Source organism: Falco cherrug, chromosome 5 (genome assembly GCF_023634085.1).
Source record: "Falco cherrug isolate bFalChe1 chromosome 5, bFalChe1.pri, whole genome shotgun sequence".
NCBI classification, from domain to species: domain Eukaryota; kingdom Metazoa; phylum Chordata; class Aves; order Falconiformes; family Falconidae; genus Falco; species Falco cherrug.
In genome coordinates this window covers 12,609,389-12,625,274 of record NC_073701.1, presented here as the reverse complement: position 1 = coordinate 12,625,274, position 15,886 = coordinate 12,609,389, and the positions used below count along the sequence as shown (strand labels likewise).

The 15,886-nt window shown below is 40.8% G+C and overlaps 1 protein-coding gene across 19 annotated transcripts in view; it reads right to left on the bottom strand.

Annotated features, from left to right (window-relative positions):
- Positions 1-15,886, bottom strand: part of DUSP16 (dual specificity phosphatase 16) — a 75,920-nt gene that overhangs the window by 6,476 nt on the left and 53,558 nt on the right. For all 19 annotated transcript variants that reach the window (XM_055712690.1, XM_055712698.1, XM_055712694.1 and 16 more), the window contains 3 exons: positions 9,118-9,281; positions 2,048-2,207; positions 1,230-1,353 (listed from right to left, as the gene is read on the bottom strand). In XM_055712690.1, the coding sequence (XP_055568665.1) occupies positions 1,230-1,353; positions 2,048-2,207; positions 9,118-9,281 (448 nt within the window). The remainder of the gene's footprint in view (positions 1-1,229; positions 1,354-2,047; positions 2,208-9,117; positions 9,282-15,886) is intronic.

Genomic DNA, 15,886 nt, shown 5'->3' with positions numbered 1-15,886 from the left:
ATCCATCCACATCCACTAATTCATCTATATTATCTATACCTGTGTAACTGAGTTCTCAGCTACGCCTCTTAACCAACCCTTTTTCACCATGATGTTGAAACTAGCGCACACGACCAAACTGTCAACAGGCTCTAGTAAGAAACTGTGGAAAAATTCTAAAGGCAATGGGAGGTGATTGTAGTTCAGGCACCCTTACATGCACTTTTTTTTCCACAGCATACGTAATTATGGTCATCATCTTAAAAAAAAATGCCCCACAAGGGAACATCAAATGTGCACCTTTCTGTCCTCATCAGTGTTTTAGAGATGGTGGTAGCAAACACACTAGTGATTTTGAAGGTGCTTCTCTCCACCCGCTCCAGCACAACTGTTCAGATTGCTGCTGCACAGCACGTTACAGCGAGGCCTCAGCTGTGCCAATTAGCCTATAAAGCCCATCAGAAAGAAACCCATCATTTTCTGTACAACACAACAAAGCAGTTTGTTAAATAAAATACAGGAGTCATGGTAAACTACAACCAAGCCACCTGGAATGCAGTGAAGCATTCACAATCCAAGTATAGAAAAAAAAAAAAGGGGGATCTCAAAGGTTAAAAAGGGGATGGGGATGGGGGGGGGTGGGGGGAAAGGGGTCTCCAGAAAAAATCCCTAAATTGATGAGCTGATACTTCAGCATGCTTTCTCCCAAAGTTTTTGGTTGACTTTAATGGCAACAAAGAAGCTTTCTTAATTCCTAGACATTTCACCTGCAGGCAATTCTTTGAGAGCATTACCAAATACCAAACTGCAGTCAGCAGATCCAGCCTAGCATTTGTCATAAGCGTGATTATAAATATCCTCAGTTCTCTTTCTTTAACCCTATACAATCCATTCTCTCTCTGACTTACAAGATATTGTTATATGCATGCTAGAGCTGTGTGTATGTATGTATGTACATACACAACATTTAATAAGCAGTTTAAATTCCATGCATTTGCCTCCTTGGAGCAAAGACCAACATCAGCATTTTGCAGGTGGGCAATTAATACTAGCTCTGTGATGTCTACACAACACCATTAATTTGTTTATGGAGGAAGCCTACATCTAAAACTAGAGTGTGCAGAGGCCAATGAGCTACCAGATAAAATAACATGTCTGCTTCTACCTTTGGGCATATAACCTTTGATCATTCACCTTAAAAACAAGCCAACAGGCACAAGGATTAGGATGAAGGAAAATTTTCTCCTTACCTGTAAGCTTCATCTAAGGACATATCCATTCTCTTCATGATATATGCGATAGCGATTGTGGCAGAGCGAGATATTCCAGCTAAACAGTGCACTAACACACGGCCATTTGATGCTTTTGCTTTTTCTACATAGCGAAGAAATTGGCAAGTGTCAAACTCAGCAGCATTATACCATGATGAAAAGTTTGCAAAGAAAGCAATGTTATTTAAAATTGTTCAAAATTTCCAAATTAACTGCTAATTGCAAATCTCATGGAAGCTTTAAACAAAAATCACTTATTTTCTCCAGCACTGTATAGCACTGAGTATAGAAAAAGCATGCAACTACACAGGAAACACACTGCAGTTACAGCATACCGCATTTTAATGTGCACATAAACAACCCTATTTAGATGTCTGGGAAAGGTGATTGTTTCTAATTTTATATGCAAGTAAAAAGCAAGCATTCATGATGGAACAATCTGGCCAGTTCAAATTTGGCTAGCTCACTTCTCAAAGCTAAAGACAGGATCTCTATGTCCAGTTTTCTAATTCGCCCTCTGCAGACATGTATCGGGCATCTACCAGGTTGCCAGAAAGCAGAGTTGTGCTCTTAAAATGTGTCTTTGTTCCGTAAGTGCTGGAACATGCAGTGGCAGAATCCCCCTATGTTATTTTGCTTCTGTGCTTATAAAGTGATGGTGATCGTGTATGTAGGTCCTTAGGGTATTTTCTTACCACCCAGAAAGCATTCAGGTCTTCTTCAGCCAAAACAGCAAGGCAGACACACAAAGGAATCCAGAAACTGTTTTAGAGAGAGAATTTAAATTTTCTTCTCACCTATAAAATCGACTGATTTATCCAACCAAGGCAAAATTTTCTCACAAAAGCTGTCGTTCACAGGCACCCTCAGGAAATGGGATTCTGGAATAAAATCAGGCTTTGGACAAGTATTGCTGGCATTCAGTACGTAGCCAATATCATTCTGCTGCATCAGCTCCTAGGAAAGAGAGAAAGATTAAGCCTGGAAAAGTCAAACAGTACCTTTGGCACATTACAAAGCTAAAAACTAAACCGAAATTCATGTTACAGTTGCTCTAGCTGTACTAGGGGCATTCTTCTGTGAAAAAGACAACTCAGCTTTTAATTCTTCAAGTTTTAATGAGATACAGTGTGTCCAAATAACATATAGACTGCAAAGCCCATAAAACCAAAGTTAACAAAGAACAGAAGTAACAGTAAAGTGTCTTCTCCTTCTATGAGAAGCATCACTTCCAAGAGAATACATTTTGTGGTACTCTGGTTTAAATTCTCACCATGCTAGCTGACAACATAACCAAGCACTTCCCACTTTGCTGACCCGAGTATTTGTTTTCTGAATCATGTATCTAAGGCTGAGGTTGCCCCGTCTCACAGATACCGGTGAGAAATATGAAATGAAACGGATGCCTCCTGCAGTCACCTCCTAACATGTCTGGGACATCCTTGTTTCTAAGGCAACATGCAAGAGTCACTCAAAACCCTGAAAGAAAGAGCTGAAGACCTTGAATCAGACCATTTTCACACAGCGCTAACTGCAGTTTTACAGGAGTTCTGCTTTGTGGTTTACGATTTAGTTGCTCAGGTTTCAGTTTTCAGTCTTTAGTTCTCTTGCATCTTACAGGCTGTCACATGAACGAGCAGAGACTCAACATCTATGAGTCAACTGGGCTTTCAAAATAAGTCAGTTTTCATGACTGCAAAGAAACAGACTCCTCTTTTCTGCTGTACTCTTTGTACTTAAGAGTTGTGCAAAGTAGTATCTGATGCAATAGGTACCTTAGTGCCAAAACATGTGAAACAAGTACTAGAGAACTAGAGATGGCTCTACCAAAACCATCCGGGCTCCTGCAAGTAAGCATCTTGACCCAGAAAAGCAATTAAGCAGGCTGGAATGGTACTGATCAAACAGCTTTTCTGGTTCAGATGTGACTTGGCAGTGACATGCAAAAAAAAATAAAAATGCTTGGACAGTAGTACGCTGAATACAAACATCGGGGAGCTTTTGGTCACATTTCTATGGAAATTAATGTTTCAGTATAGTTTCAGACATTAAAAAAATCCCCCCCCAAAGTCTGATTTTAATCCTTTTGCTTTCATAGCAATTATATAAAAAAGGAAAGTTAGGTCAATCCATGAGAGCAGTAGCAAGAACGAATTGTCACACTGCTGATTTTCAACTGGAGATCTACCAGTACGAAAACACAGTCGTGAAGCCAAATGGCCACTTCTTCCCCATATGTATTTTTTCTGCAGGCATAAAGATGTTTTGGTGAGGAGAAACAGGGATATGTCTATTTAGCTGAAGAGGCGGAACTCTATCTTGTTCAAATCAGAGCAGTCTAAATAGCACGGGATGTTGAGTACACAGGTACACCACATGTATGTTACGGTGTGTAGGCAGAAGGGAGGAACACACACATACTTGCATGCATAAATTAAATGTTTAGTGAGAACATCAGGAGAAGGGAATCTACATCAGTCATTTGCAGAGGAAAGTGCATAAAGTCCAGCCTGTAACAGCTATAAACAGGGAATTTATATGAATTCTGCTAGCAAGCTGAATCTTGTGGCCTGGAGCAAACTGAGCAGCTCCTCCAAGTTTTCACCCAAAGTCCCTCGTATCAGCACATTCAGAGGTGCCTGAAGGTGTGGGCACCTGAAACTAATGAATATACGTTATATTGTAAACATACCCATCCAATGGGAACAAGAGATGACCGATTACTTGCAAAACAAATAATCAGAAATTTAATCTGCAGCAATGGTCAAAAAAAAAAAAAAAAGGGGTGGGGGGGGGTGGGGGGGGTGGGCTGGATGTGTCAAAGTAAGTTCTCAGCCTTACTGCCTCTTACCCTACTAGTTTCCCAGGTCACAACCCCACTAAAGCTCTAAAGCTCAGCTTCTCATCAGTGACAGCAAATATGTCACCCATTTCCTTCTCTCCCTTCCTTCACATCTCCCCAACTTAACCGGCAAGCTCCCTTCAGCCCTGCACGCTCTTATAGCTGACACTGCCACACCTTCCTTTACTGTATGTAGCGCTCTCACACCGACAGACCTGCAAGTTTATAAGCAGGAGTGCTGTAAGGGAGTAGGGAATATCTGGAATTATCCAGAGAGGGCAGGTATTGGGAATGGGGTTCTTGGCACAGGGGACTAGCTACTGCTAGACCTGCAGTATCTTCTGTGTGGAAGGGAGACCCTGATCCCCAGCACCTCTGCCTTGGTGTCCTGGCCTGTGCAGCTTTCCTGTTAGGATCCCAAGCTTTTCAGCGTCAACTTCCATAAAATCAGAATCTGCTTTAGATCACAACGTTGAAATACTGCCCCCAAAAACCAGCTCACCTACTGCTGTCACTGCTTGGAGGTGAGCAAGGAACAACTGGAATAGCAGGTACGGAAGTACACACGGAGTCATGTACGTATATATATACATATATAAAAATAAATAAAGGGAGAAGGTGATAAACGTGTAACTAACAAATGGACTGCCATGATGCATGTTCGTTCACAACATAGCTAAGGGGAGGCTGATGAATTTAGAAAAAGAATAGAAAACCTTGTTGTTTCTTTAAAATATAAGCACTGGTGGGCTGCACAGTCCAGCCATCCTGATTCCACAGTTATGCAAGGTTTTTGATGTGGAATCGATTATTCAAATGGGAATAAGAAGGCTGCAGACGCCAAGTCTGAAATCTCTGAGCCAAAAGAACACCCAAAAAATGCATTAGTGCTTGTCTTTGAGACTAAGGCTAAAGAAAGAAGTTATGCTTCCTTCTGTTCTACGGTATCAATCATACCCTGTGCAACACGCTCCAATATAATAACCGTAACAGTGCCTTCATTGTAAGGCACCCCAGAGGAAGAAGTGAATTACGATGGGAGGAAGATCCAGAAATCCTAATACTAACAACTTCATGAAAAGAAAGTAAATGCTCTTTTGTCAGCTTATTTACATTTTATGACTTGTTTAATCTGAAAATTAATGGCACCCTAAAATGTTATTTTGTTCCAGGAAATAAAATCCAGGTCTGGAAGAAAAGAAAGAGAATAGTTGTGCAAGTAGCAAAGCAGAAAGTTTCACAGTTTAAATGCTGGTACAAAACATGAGATATAAGTAGGAGCCTCGTTCAGGCCCATAACCACAATCCAGATTTTTTTTCTGTTACACTAACTTCCAGAAAGGACACCCACTGCTGTGTAGGTTAGGATTTAGTTTGTTTCTCTTTCACAAAGAGCAACGAAGATCTTCTATAAAAATTAAGTACCATCTCGCAATGCCACCAACATATCACACTGAGATAACCACAGCATATCACACAGACCCAAAACCTGAAACAAACATTTGTTAGAACTTTTATGAAGACCTTTAATGAGGTTTTTAGTATTTCAACACCGCAAAAAAATATTATGAACATTTTCAGAATTAAGCATTTTGAAAGAAATCTGTAAAGCAAAACCACAAAAAATCTCCTAAGACTTTGCTGAAGTAATCATTAATTTTGCTAAAGGACACAAACCAGGCATCTGTGTTTGCGTATCTTTCATAAAGTATTATCAGCGGAGGTATTAATGGCAAGTAGCATTCATATTCTTAAAAGGTCACATGTACAGAGTGTCCTGCAACATACAAGCATTTCCCTACCTGTGCACTCAGAGATAAGCTTATAAAGATCCTGAAAAGATAAGCTCATCTTGATAAAACATGCTGAAAATTCACCTCTTTAAATCATCAGGTTGAATAGTAGTGCAGATTATTTTGCAGATACCTTTGACACATTTTAGTTTTAGAGAAATCAGTATGTCTGGTCAATGGAAGGAATCATGGGAACTCAAAGATAGCATCTGAAGGCAAAAATAAGGTCAATGTATACAACTACCTTGTATACAACTTAATAGTTTTGGGAATCTTACTAGAATATTTCAGAAAATTATTTTTTAAAAAAAATCTTGAATAAAACAAAAACCTATTCTAATCTTAACAGAAAGCTGACTTCTTGGCCCCAGTAGTCAACAAACCAAGCAAGGCCATTAAACCAGAGCACGCAAACTTATCAGCTCCTGGACTGTCCTAACAGAGACAGAACTTTGTTACTTATCCCTGGTTTTTGTTTCTTGCCCTGCCCTTTTGAACACTCTTCACTTTCCAGCTCTCTCAGCATGTATTGCTATTTCTGGGCATTCAACGTAGCAAGAGTCATCCTCCTTGCTTGCCCTGGTACCTCTGCAGAGGGTCCAGGCTTCTCCAACAGCAAAGTGCACTTAAGGGAAATCACCAGAGATGCGTTGTTCATGTTTCTAATGTGCGGGTGTCCAGCTACTGCTAAATTTTAGTTGAATGAAGAAACCGATTCAACCCAGGGAACTGGGAGTTGCCAATTGTTGGGGAAAATGTCGAGTGGATTCTAAGTGCTAGAAACTGTAATCTTGTTCCCACAGCTTCTCTAGGTTAATCAAGGTACCAACATTAAAGATGGAAGCCCATTTTTATTTTCCACATGCAGTCACTGAACTGAAGAGGTAAGGTAAGCCACCGACACTAAGCTGTACTTTAGCACAGGGAACACGGCATGCTCAGAATAAAGCACTGCCTGTGTCTGTTCCAAGTAAGAGGGAAAAGGTACAAAACCCAACTAGATTAGAAATCATAAGATGTGTATTTGTCCTAAAATGGGTAAGAAATCTAAAAGGTATTTTAGTTGTCAGCGGAAGAACTTCCAGAACTGTCAAGGATGACCAAGTGGTAAGAACTCAGTGACCTCTCTGCAGATTGTATGCTGCTGTTTTCATGGTTCTCCATACAAAATGGGAAACACCGTAACCCTTGATCTTAACTCCTAAGAGTATGTGAGGAAGTACAAATCTGACCAGCTCCTGGGGTCTTACATTAATTCTAAAGTATCTGCAGCTGCAGGGCTTCCTCGACACATGCTGAAATACTACCAAGGTTGTAAATTAACAGGCAAGAGAGCCACCACCAGGTTTAATCTCTTCCTGTAGACAGCTCTGCCACAGCCAGGGCTCACCAGCAGCAGTTGCAGGTTTAGTCTTCTCCAGCCCTATAACGAAATTCCCGACGGCTGCTACCACTCGGATTCCTTTCCTGGTGAGGCACACATTCTGCGCCTGTGCCCGACACCTGTTCATAGGCACCAATTTACTGCAAGGAAAGGGAAGAGCCTCTTTCATCCCTCCGGGATTATTCACCGCTGAAGAGCCACAGTGCTGGAGTTCCAGTCACATCCCAAACAAAGCAGCACATCCCTGGCCCTGGAGGAGAACCACCTGCCGCCTGACTCCCACTGTGACCTAGGACAGCACTTGCCATTCGCACATTGAAACAAAAATGAAGCATAAAAACATCTTTCTACTACTCTCCCATTGAAAGCAAGGAAGGGGGTTCTTTTTGTTTGTTTTTAATTACTTGGTGCTTGTTGTCTTTTGTCTGTGGACCACAAATTACTTTTGTGGTAGCCAAAGTAATAAGCTGCTTTGACATCTGTCATAAGTGAATCAAGTTTTAATTGCTGACTTGCTACCTGGCAGTAGAGACACAGACAATTTTAAAGGACAAAGTAAATACAATGCTGACTATCCTCCATATAAAAGATTTTTCTTTGCACTCTACTAAGGCACGATTACCTTCTACATGATTGCTTGTGTGTCAAAAATCCCCTTAAAACAATTGCGAAAAATCTAGATATAGCCTATTAATGGCCAGACTAGGAGGGAATGAAAGCAGAAAAAACCAGTGAAAAATGTGATAACCGTCGAAGTATATGAACTGGATCCAATTATAGGACTATTAGGATAGTTCCTGTCTTAAGCTTTATACGTGGATAAAAATCATACACATAAGCCTTGCACATCGTTAAGGCAGTATGCTAGGGTGAAGCACTCCTCCCCTCTCCTGCATCCATGTATTTAATACCAGCTTATGAAGGCTGTTGGAGATTCAACTAATGAATAGGACTGACAGATAATATGGGAGGCCAGAGGCCATATGCAGCCAAAGTAATAAAAATTCCCTTGTGAAAGGACTCAAGATGCAGACCGTAAGCAATATGAGTTGATCTCATATCCATAGATGCTTGCCTGCATGATACGTGGGAATACAGACCTGCAGCAATTTGAGACAAGCTCTTTTAAACTCCTGATAGTCCAGCACCCTAGAAGTGCTATATTTGATGACTTTGCTAACTATTTTAAGTATACCAAAATATCCTGGGCTATTATTTAGGAACAGAAATTATTAAATGCATATGTATTTAGACACGCTAGAAGTTTCTTACTGCAGCGCTACCACAAAAGCTCATTTTAAATGACCCCACTGATTGTCCAGGTCTGAATATTTTATTAGGTGTATAAACATCTGTTTGCAGTAGTCCCTCATTATACAATTCATGGTATTTAAGTGCTATTTTTTCTAGCACTTGTAGGCAATAGTAAAAACCAGACAATCCTCCTTTATTCTGCTGTAACCATTAATATAATTGTGTTAAGATCCAAGACCTGCCAAAACAAACCAGTCAGATCTATGCACAGGAAAATACCTGACCTGCTGTAATGGCACATTTGAGAGTTTGCGGTTGGTTGACAGGTTACTGAGGAAGGTACCATATCATCTTCTCTGAGATAAAGGAGAAAGGAAACCAAATTTCGTATTACATGAGCTGTGGATTAATTATGTGGTCTTGTGGATCATTAATTCTTACATAGCTTCCCATGGCTTATGCACAGGCATCATTATCTGTATCTACTTCAGATGTTTTATAGCTGTAACAATGCAGCATGATAGAAGCATGGATAAAGACACGTGGAGATTATATACTCAGCCAAGGAAATAACGTGACGCCCAGAACGCTCACCTTGTTGAGGACATCCCGCTGACACCCAAGATAGAGATGAGGCAGGATTCTGGTTGGGCCAATGTTGGAGACAGGTAAGCAGGGTTGAGAAATGCAAGTAGGTATAAGCGTGGATTTTCCTTCACAGAGACCAGGGAAAGAGCTGGAGAACTCAGCAAATCCACCTGTGAGAAGGACAGTGTGTATTTAATTCACATGCAGTGTTGTAGGCACTGGTGCCCATACCAGTTCTCAGAAAGCAGCATTTGTTGCAGGAGATGGGGAGGTGTTAAGGGGCAGCAGGAAAGCCTTAACCGAAGAACTGCACATGTTCCTTTTCCAGAGGTACCATGACTGTGCAGAACCATCCATCAGCAGGCAAGGGCTAGCTGGGTATTCCCACTCTGCCTGGAATGTTTATTTCTCTCTCTCTCCATTCCTCAGAAGCTTTGATGCTTCTTCTCATTCTTAATAATATGTGGAAATGAGACTTTGAAAAAAACAAGCCACAACACCCACCACCCCACAAATGTGCACCCCTTTTCCTCTCTGCCCCAGCAAGCTGTTTTCTAGACATCTCCTTCTCCTGTATTAGGCCTATAATTTGACTTCATTAAGAAAAAGTCATGTTTACTCGATTTGGGAAAAGCACCAATATTAATGTTTGCTTTTAAAATCATACATTGTTATTTTCTGTGCTGCTCCATAATTAATATATTTCATCCAACACACTGGAAGAGCCTTCATCTTTCAATACCACACCAAGCCAAGGCTTCTCCATCTCAAGTGGGGGAGGCAAGGCAGGGGGCGACTGCAGGGGAAAACTTGCCCAGCCATGGACTCCCAAATTGCCACCAGTTTCTACTCCCTTTACTGCTAGCTGGTTCTTCATCTGCACCAGTTCTTAGTCCCTATCCATGCTATGGCTCCGAAACATTTTCGTTACCATTTCCCATCACTGCATTCAACCACTCAGAAAAACTAGAGTGGAATGACCAATACCACACTGAAATCCACCTAAAACCCCAGCGCCCATCAAAGCTGCTTCCTTGGCTGTTTCACTATCAGCATGGCACAGCCGCTATGGAACAAGTAGGGAATAAAGAGCGAAGCTGAGACTGCTCTAGACACAATTACACACAACAGAGCTCGAACTCCATTTCTGTTCCTTGCTTGGCTAGGTTCCCAGCTCCCCTCCCATCACAACGGCTGCATTATAAACCTGTGCTACCAACTGTGGTCTAACTGGCCTTACCCACAGTTAGAAAACAAAGCTGAAGAAACCTCCAGCCACGAACACATACTCTGACTAAACATGTTCTCACAAAAGCTAGCTAGCTTTTTCCAAGCCTAGCTAAACCCCAACCTCAGTCCATTCTTATACTTCACCTTCACAAACTAGTCTGAAGAAGAACCAGAGGCAGCTGCTTAAATCAGTATGTTACAGGTTTTTCTTGGCCGTTTTCACCATTTAACAGCCAGCTGGTAAGGGCGAAAGCTGCAAACCATAGTGAAAGTCCCCAGCTATTTCCTCACATTAAAACACAGAGACAAGTGGAATTTTAACTGAAGGAAGAGTAATTATAACCTGTGTAGAACAAGGTACCTTTTTATCATGAAGGATGTGAAGTATTAGTGTGCTAAATCTGCCAAATGCTATGTTCATTATTATTACAGTTTGAAGACGTGAATTAAAATTATTCAGGAATAAGATAACATACTGTTTTGTCAAGGCTTGCATTACCGTTGCCTGAATTATGCCTATTATTTGGATTTTAAAATCTGTATCTTTACTGAATGTAGAAAAAACAAACGTACTAGCCATGTGTGTAATGGCCCGTTTTATCCAATATACAAAAAAGCCAGCAAGCATATTTCAGAACAAAAGTTTTATGAAAAATTCCTGTTCAGTCTTCTAACTTAGAAATAAAATAAAACCCAAAAAACAACCACCAAACAAAAAAAAATAATCACTTGTCTATTGGTTGTTAGAGAAGGGATTTTAGACAACCATGACAATGCTTATCATGAGAATACGAGGGCAAGGCGGGACTTTATGGGGTGGGCAGGGGACATGCTAAGCTAAGGCACTGCCCATCACAGAGCCATACCCCTAAACTGAAGGGCCTAGGCTGGGGACACAGCAAAGTTTCGGCTCTGACATTTCTATTCCGTTTCATTTCTATTAGCTAGGATTCCTCCTTGCTTTACAACCTCCCTGTTCAGGAGTACAGATGCTGCTAGTCCAATATACCAATTCCAACCACCGGAGGAGTTCGCAAAACAATTCTCTTGCACACTTGCTAAATTTTCTTCCGTATGGCATAATGTTTACCCCTCTGTTATAGGAAGCAAACCCTTAATTTATAGGCATTGTATGCCTCTCAAATCAAATTTAATGTAAGATACAGTGCCCAGCAGTTCCTTGAGAGATTGGGGGGAGAAGAGGAGATCAAATACCAGTCTTCCGTTTCATTTTTTTTTTATTACTTGGGAAGCTTGTTGGCTGCTTTCTGGATTCTGTCTGACAGAGCTGGAAATAGAGAAGTGACTCTTCTTCCTTACAAAGAAGTTGCACAAGCAAAGAAAATATTTTACATCTGTGCTTTTTTTGAAAAAGACTACATGGGCAAAGTTCAACATCAACAACAAAAGAATTTTCCCAACTACATACAGACTGGTCTCACTTCTGTATGAGCACTGCAACAAGAAACTAAGCAAGAAGCTAACAGGCAAAACCCCTGAGATTTTGGGAGGTGGAACCCACACTCTGTCATCATAAGGAGCAGCCTTTTATTTTAATTTTATTCTAGGGCTCTGTCAAGGCAAATTTGAAGTGATTCAAGATTAGATGCTTTGACACTTCCTCTGGGACATTCATCCTTTCAAAGTCGCACTTCTTTGTACTCATGCCTCCTAGTAACATTGCTTCAGTATCTTAACAACATGAATTACAACCACAAAACTCTCAAATCGGGCAAGTCTGACATCATATTACCTATCTTTACACATGCTCCCAAGTGAACCCTCCTTTCATCTGAATGTGTTTTAACCTGGCATCAGTACCAGCAGTGAACTGACTTGAAAAAGCATTAACTTGGGTCACTTGTTTCAAATATTAATGCATCTTCCCTGCCATCTTCTACAACCATTTCAAAAAGTTAGTAGCTTTTCAACAAGTCTGGCTTTGATTTATGGCACTCACAATAGGAAAAACAGGTCATAGGTCAGCATACATTGAAAAATTACTTTAAAAAAAATTCACAAATAAATTCCATACCAACAAAACGCACTCATATATGCATCCTGCTAAACTACCAGTTTCTTCTAGTGCAACAAACATAGCATCAGGGGTCTGGAACAACAGCATCCACACATATGACCACTGAGCTGTCATGTCATTATGAGACTCACTTCTGCTCTAGGGACCTGCACCCATCACTGTTTGCTTGCATTAACTTAAAAGATATATCTATTTTTAAATATATAGAGAGATATAAAAAAAACCAACATCTAAAGGTGTGTAGGAAAAAAAGGTATTTATTTAATGTATGCCTGTTTTCTAGAACAGATTATAACCTCTGTGAGTCCCCAAAGCTGAAGTCTACACACAGTCTACTTGAGGAGCCTCTTATGAGCAGAGAGCTTTAAGCCCTCAGACTGCCTGTACACTTCTGCTATAAATGAAGCAGGCCGTCTTAAAAAAACAAACCTTAAACAATTGGAACATTAATTTAATCACAGGTGGGAATGCAGAATGGAAAGTTGAGCCTTGAAAAAAGGCTGGGACAGGTTTCATTTCAAATTCCATAATACGAGGATGACCTTTGCATCAAGGAAAACTCTGTCTTTAAATCTTACCCACCTCAGCTGGAATAGGAGTATTGGCAGCACGGTGCAGTTTGTTTTAATAAGAGAAAACACACTTTTCTTCTGGAGCTAGTTTCTAAATAACACCCTTTCTCCCACCACTACTCCAGCCTCTGCAAATAATAAATCAATCACAAGGGCATGTTGAAACTGGAGGAGGAGGGCAGAATCTACAGGTCATTAACGGAACTACTGGGCTGATAAAGTTTCATTGAATTCTTTGATAATGCAACTGGGCCCTGGAAACAGACTGACAAGTAAGTCCAAAACATTCTCTTCTAAACACCTATGAACCACACAGCTTTTCTGTACTCTTAGTGGTGAAGCTGAACTGCAACAGCTCGCTTTACATTCACAGGCTGAAACCACTTCTTGTCTATTTGAATGTTATGGAAATCAGCAGGAGGAAACAGTAAGTTTTACGTATTATATATATCTCTATAAAATTTTGCTTGTGTTTAAGACCTCCTCTGCTCTGCCAGATGCTTTTGAAGTTTTTCACCCTACTTCTGGTATCGATGAATTAAATGGAAGACACTTGCATCACCACTCATGTAATAGTTCCGTTGCATCTGAAAACCCTGAGGGTCAAGCAGGATAAGCAGCACAATGTATCTCCTTCTTCAGTTTTCAATAAGCAATTGCTTCTGTCATGGCTGCACATACATAAGTCATCATGTCCTTTGGCTGGCAGCAAGTAGCTAACAGTACTCCTACGTCTGTCTTACTTGAGCATTAGGGCCTACACAAGTTTGAAGGGAAAAAAATCTTTGGGGACAATGACTTGCATCATTATGGGAGCAAATTAAATCAATATGAGACAGAAGCGATTTCAGACTATCACCCGGTGTATTTTCCAACACAAAAGCAAATGACATCGGTGGTAAATTACAATGTTCAGCTGGTTGTCCCTTACATTTCTGAGGCAAAAATCAATGAATTAAATTCTGCTCTGATTCTGGACAATCCATTAGAAGACTGCAAAGTTCTGTAATTGTCCCAAGGTAACTCAGCTAACTCAGCTCTTGTTTTAACTAGCTTGTTAAAATGAACAGACTAGTGAAGTGATTTCAGTTTTAACCAAGTGGCAAGCATCCCCTGACTGCAGCACCTTTAAGGCACAGCAGTGCCATACTGCATTCCAGTGCTAACTTGTTCTGTTCACTTCTTGTGGCTGTGACTCACAGAACAGTTTCTACAAAACCATGTTAAGGTGCCAAAAGCTGTCAGTGGTTTTCCAGCCTAAGCCCTTTTGTGTGTGGCAGACAACCCAGCACCTCCTAGGTCTTTACAGCAAAGCCTGCGTTTCTTGCTTACAAGCCTCCACATCTATCAGCAGAAATCTGGCAAGATCTGGTGAACTACTCAATTACCCCGTTGCTATGGTCTGCAAAGTGGTGACTACAGACTTCCCTTTGATCAAGACAATACTGTTTCCCAACTACAATTGTGACTGTAAAGGTGTGATTGCTAAAGGAATCTTGGTATCAGAAGTTTTGGCTCCCTTCTCCGCCAACTCAGGAAACAAAATAGGGCCAAACCCAGAAGGGATGAAAAAGTTTCAGCAGAATTCCACAGTAAAAGTTACTCTTTTTATAGATTCACTGCGTAAATCCTCAGATGAATAAAAATCCCAATTAACTTTTCCAGCAGCAGGAAGAGGAGAGGGAGAGAAGATAGGATCAGGTGGCAACAAATGATAGCCAGAGAATTATTATTGATTTGGGAAGAGCTACCTTTCATTGAGGGAATGGAATCCATCCAGATCCTTATGACTACTTAGTTTAACTACCATCAGAGACAAATCCTAAGTTAATACAGAGGAATAACTACTGAAAACCACAAGCATTTACATTAGCTCATCTCTGTTATGTTCTATGGAAACAGACCAGGTGCATTCCGCAGTGCTGCCAGTTGCAGGGACAGTAGCTCTGTAAACTGCTCTGGAGGATTGCAAGTGAAAGGCGAGTTAAGCCCTAAGGTCTTGATTTAAACACTTAATACAGAGTTGTGAAGTGCAGATAACATTTTACTGGTTTTACCCAATACTCAATAAAACCATTGCAGTTAAATGACACCATAATAGGACATAATACTGGGGGGAAATAACATTCCATGTTATGCTGGTTTCTCTTCCTCCTCCCTGTCTTTGTATTTCCTACAAATGGGTCAAACCACTCAGAGACTTAACCAAAATTATACAAGACACTTTCACAGGAAACATAATAATTCTGAATTAAAAACTGTAAGCATTTATTATTTTTTTTTTGCTTATAGAAGGCCAAGTACTTGTGAGACTGATTTGGCAAGGGGAAGAGCCAAAAAAGTTAAGCAGAAACACCAATCTACTAAAAAAGCAGTTTTCAAAATGCGAAGTCATTCTTCATTCACATCAACACACATCCCTTCCTCATATAAACACAGGTTACTCAGCTTTGGCTTTAGGATCTCACAGCCGCTCCAGTGAAATTCTATCTGTTCTTGAGCAGATCAATACCTGCATCTACCCTGCACACTTACCCCATCCATCTGCCCACCCTTTGCCCTCCTCCTCCCCCAGACACCTTTCTTCTCTGCAGGGTGCTGGAAAGAGAGAAGAATGCCATTTTCTCCTCCTACCAGCTTGAGAAGTTCACCTTCAGCAGCTCACCAACGCTTAGGTGACACACCACTGTAACCAGGCTGTTGGCTGGCTGTAGTTACCAACGGGTACATTGGCCAAACAGGCCTGCTTCAGTGACACCTCCCCCACCCACACATACCTGTAAGTCTTTCCTTTGCATGCATGTTGAGCACAGCACAGATCTTCTCTCATACATTCATCCTACATCTCAGCTTGGATGTATTTCTAACATACAGAAAATAAATCATGAGGCAACCCCCATATCATATTTTATCAAGAGATAAAAGTATCTCTTTA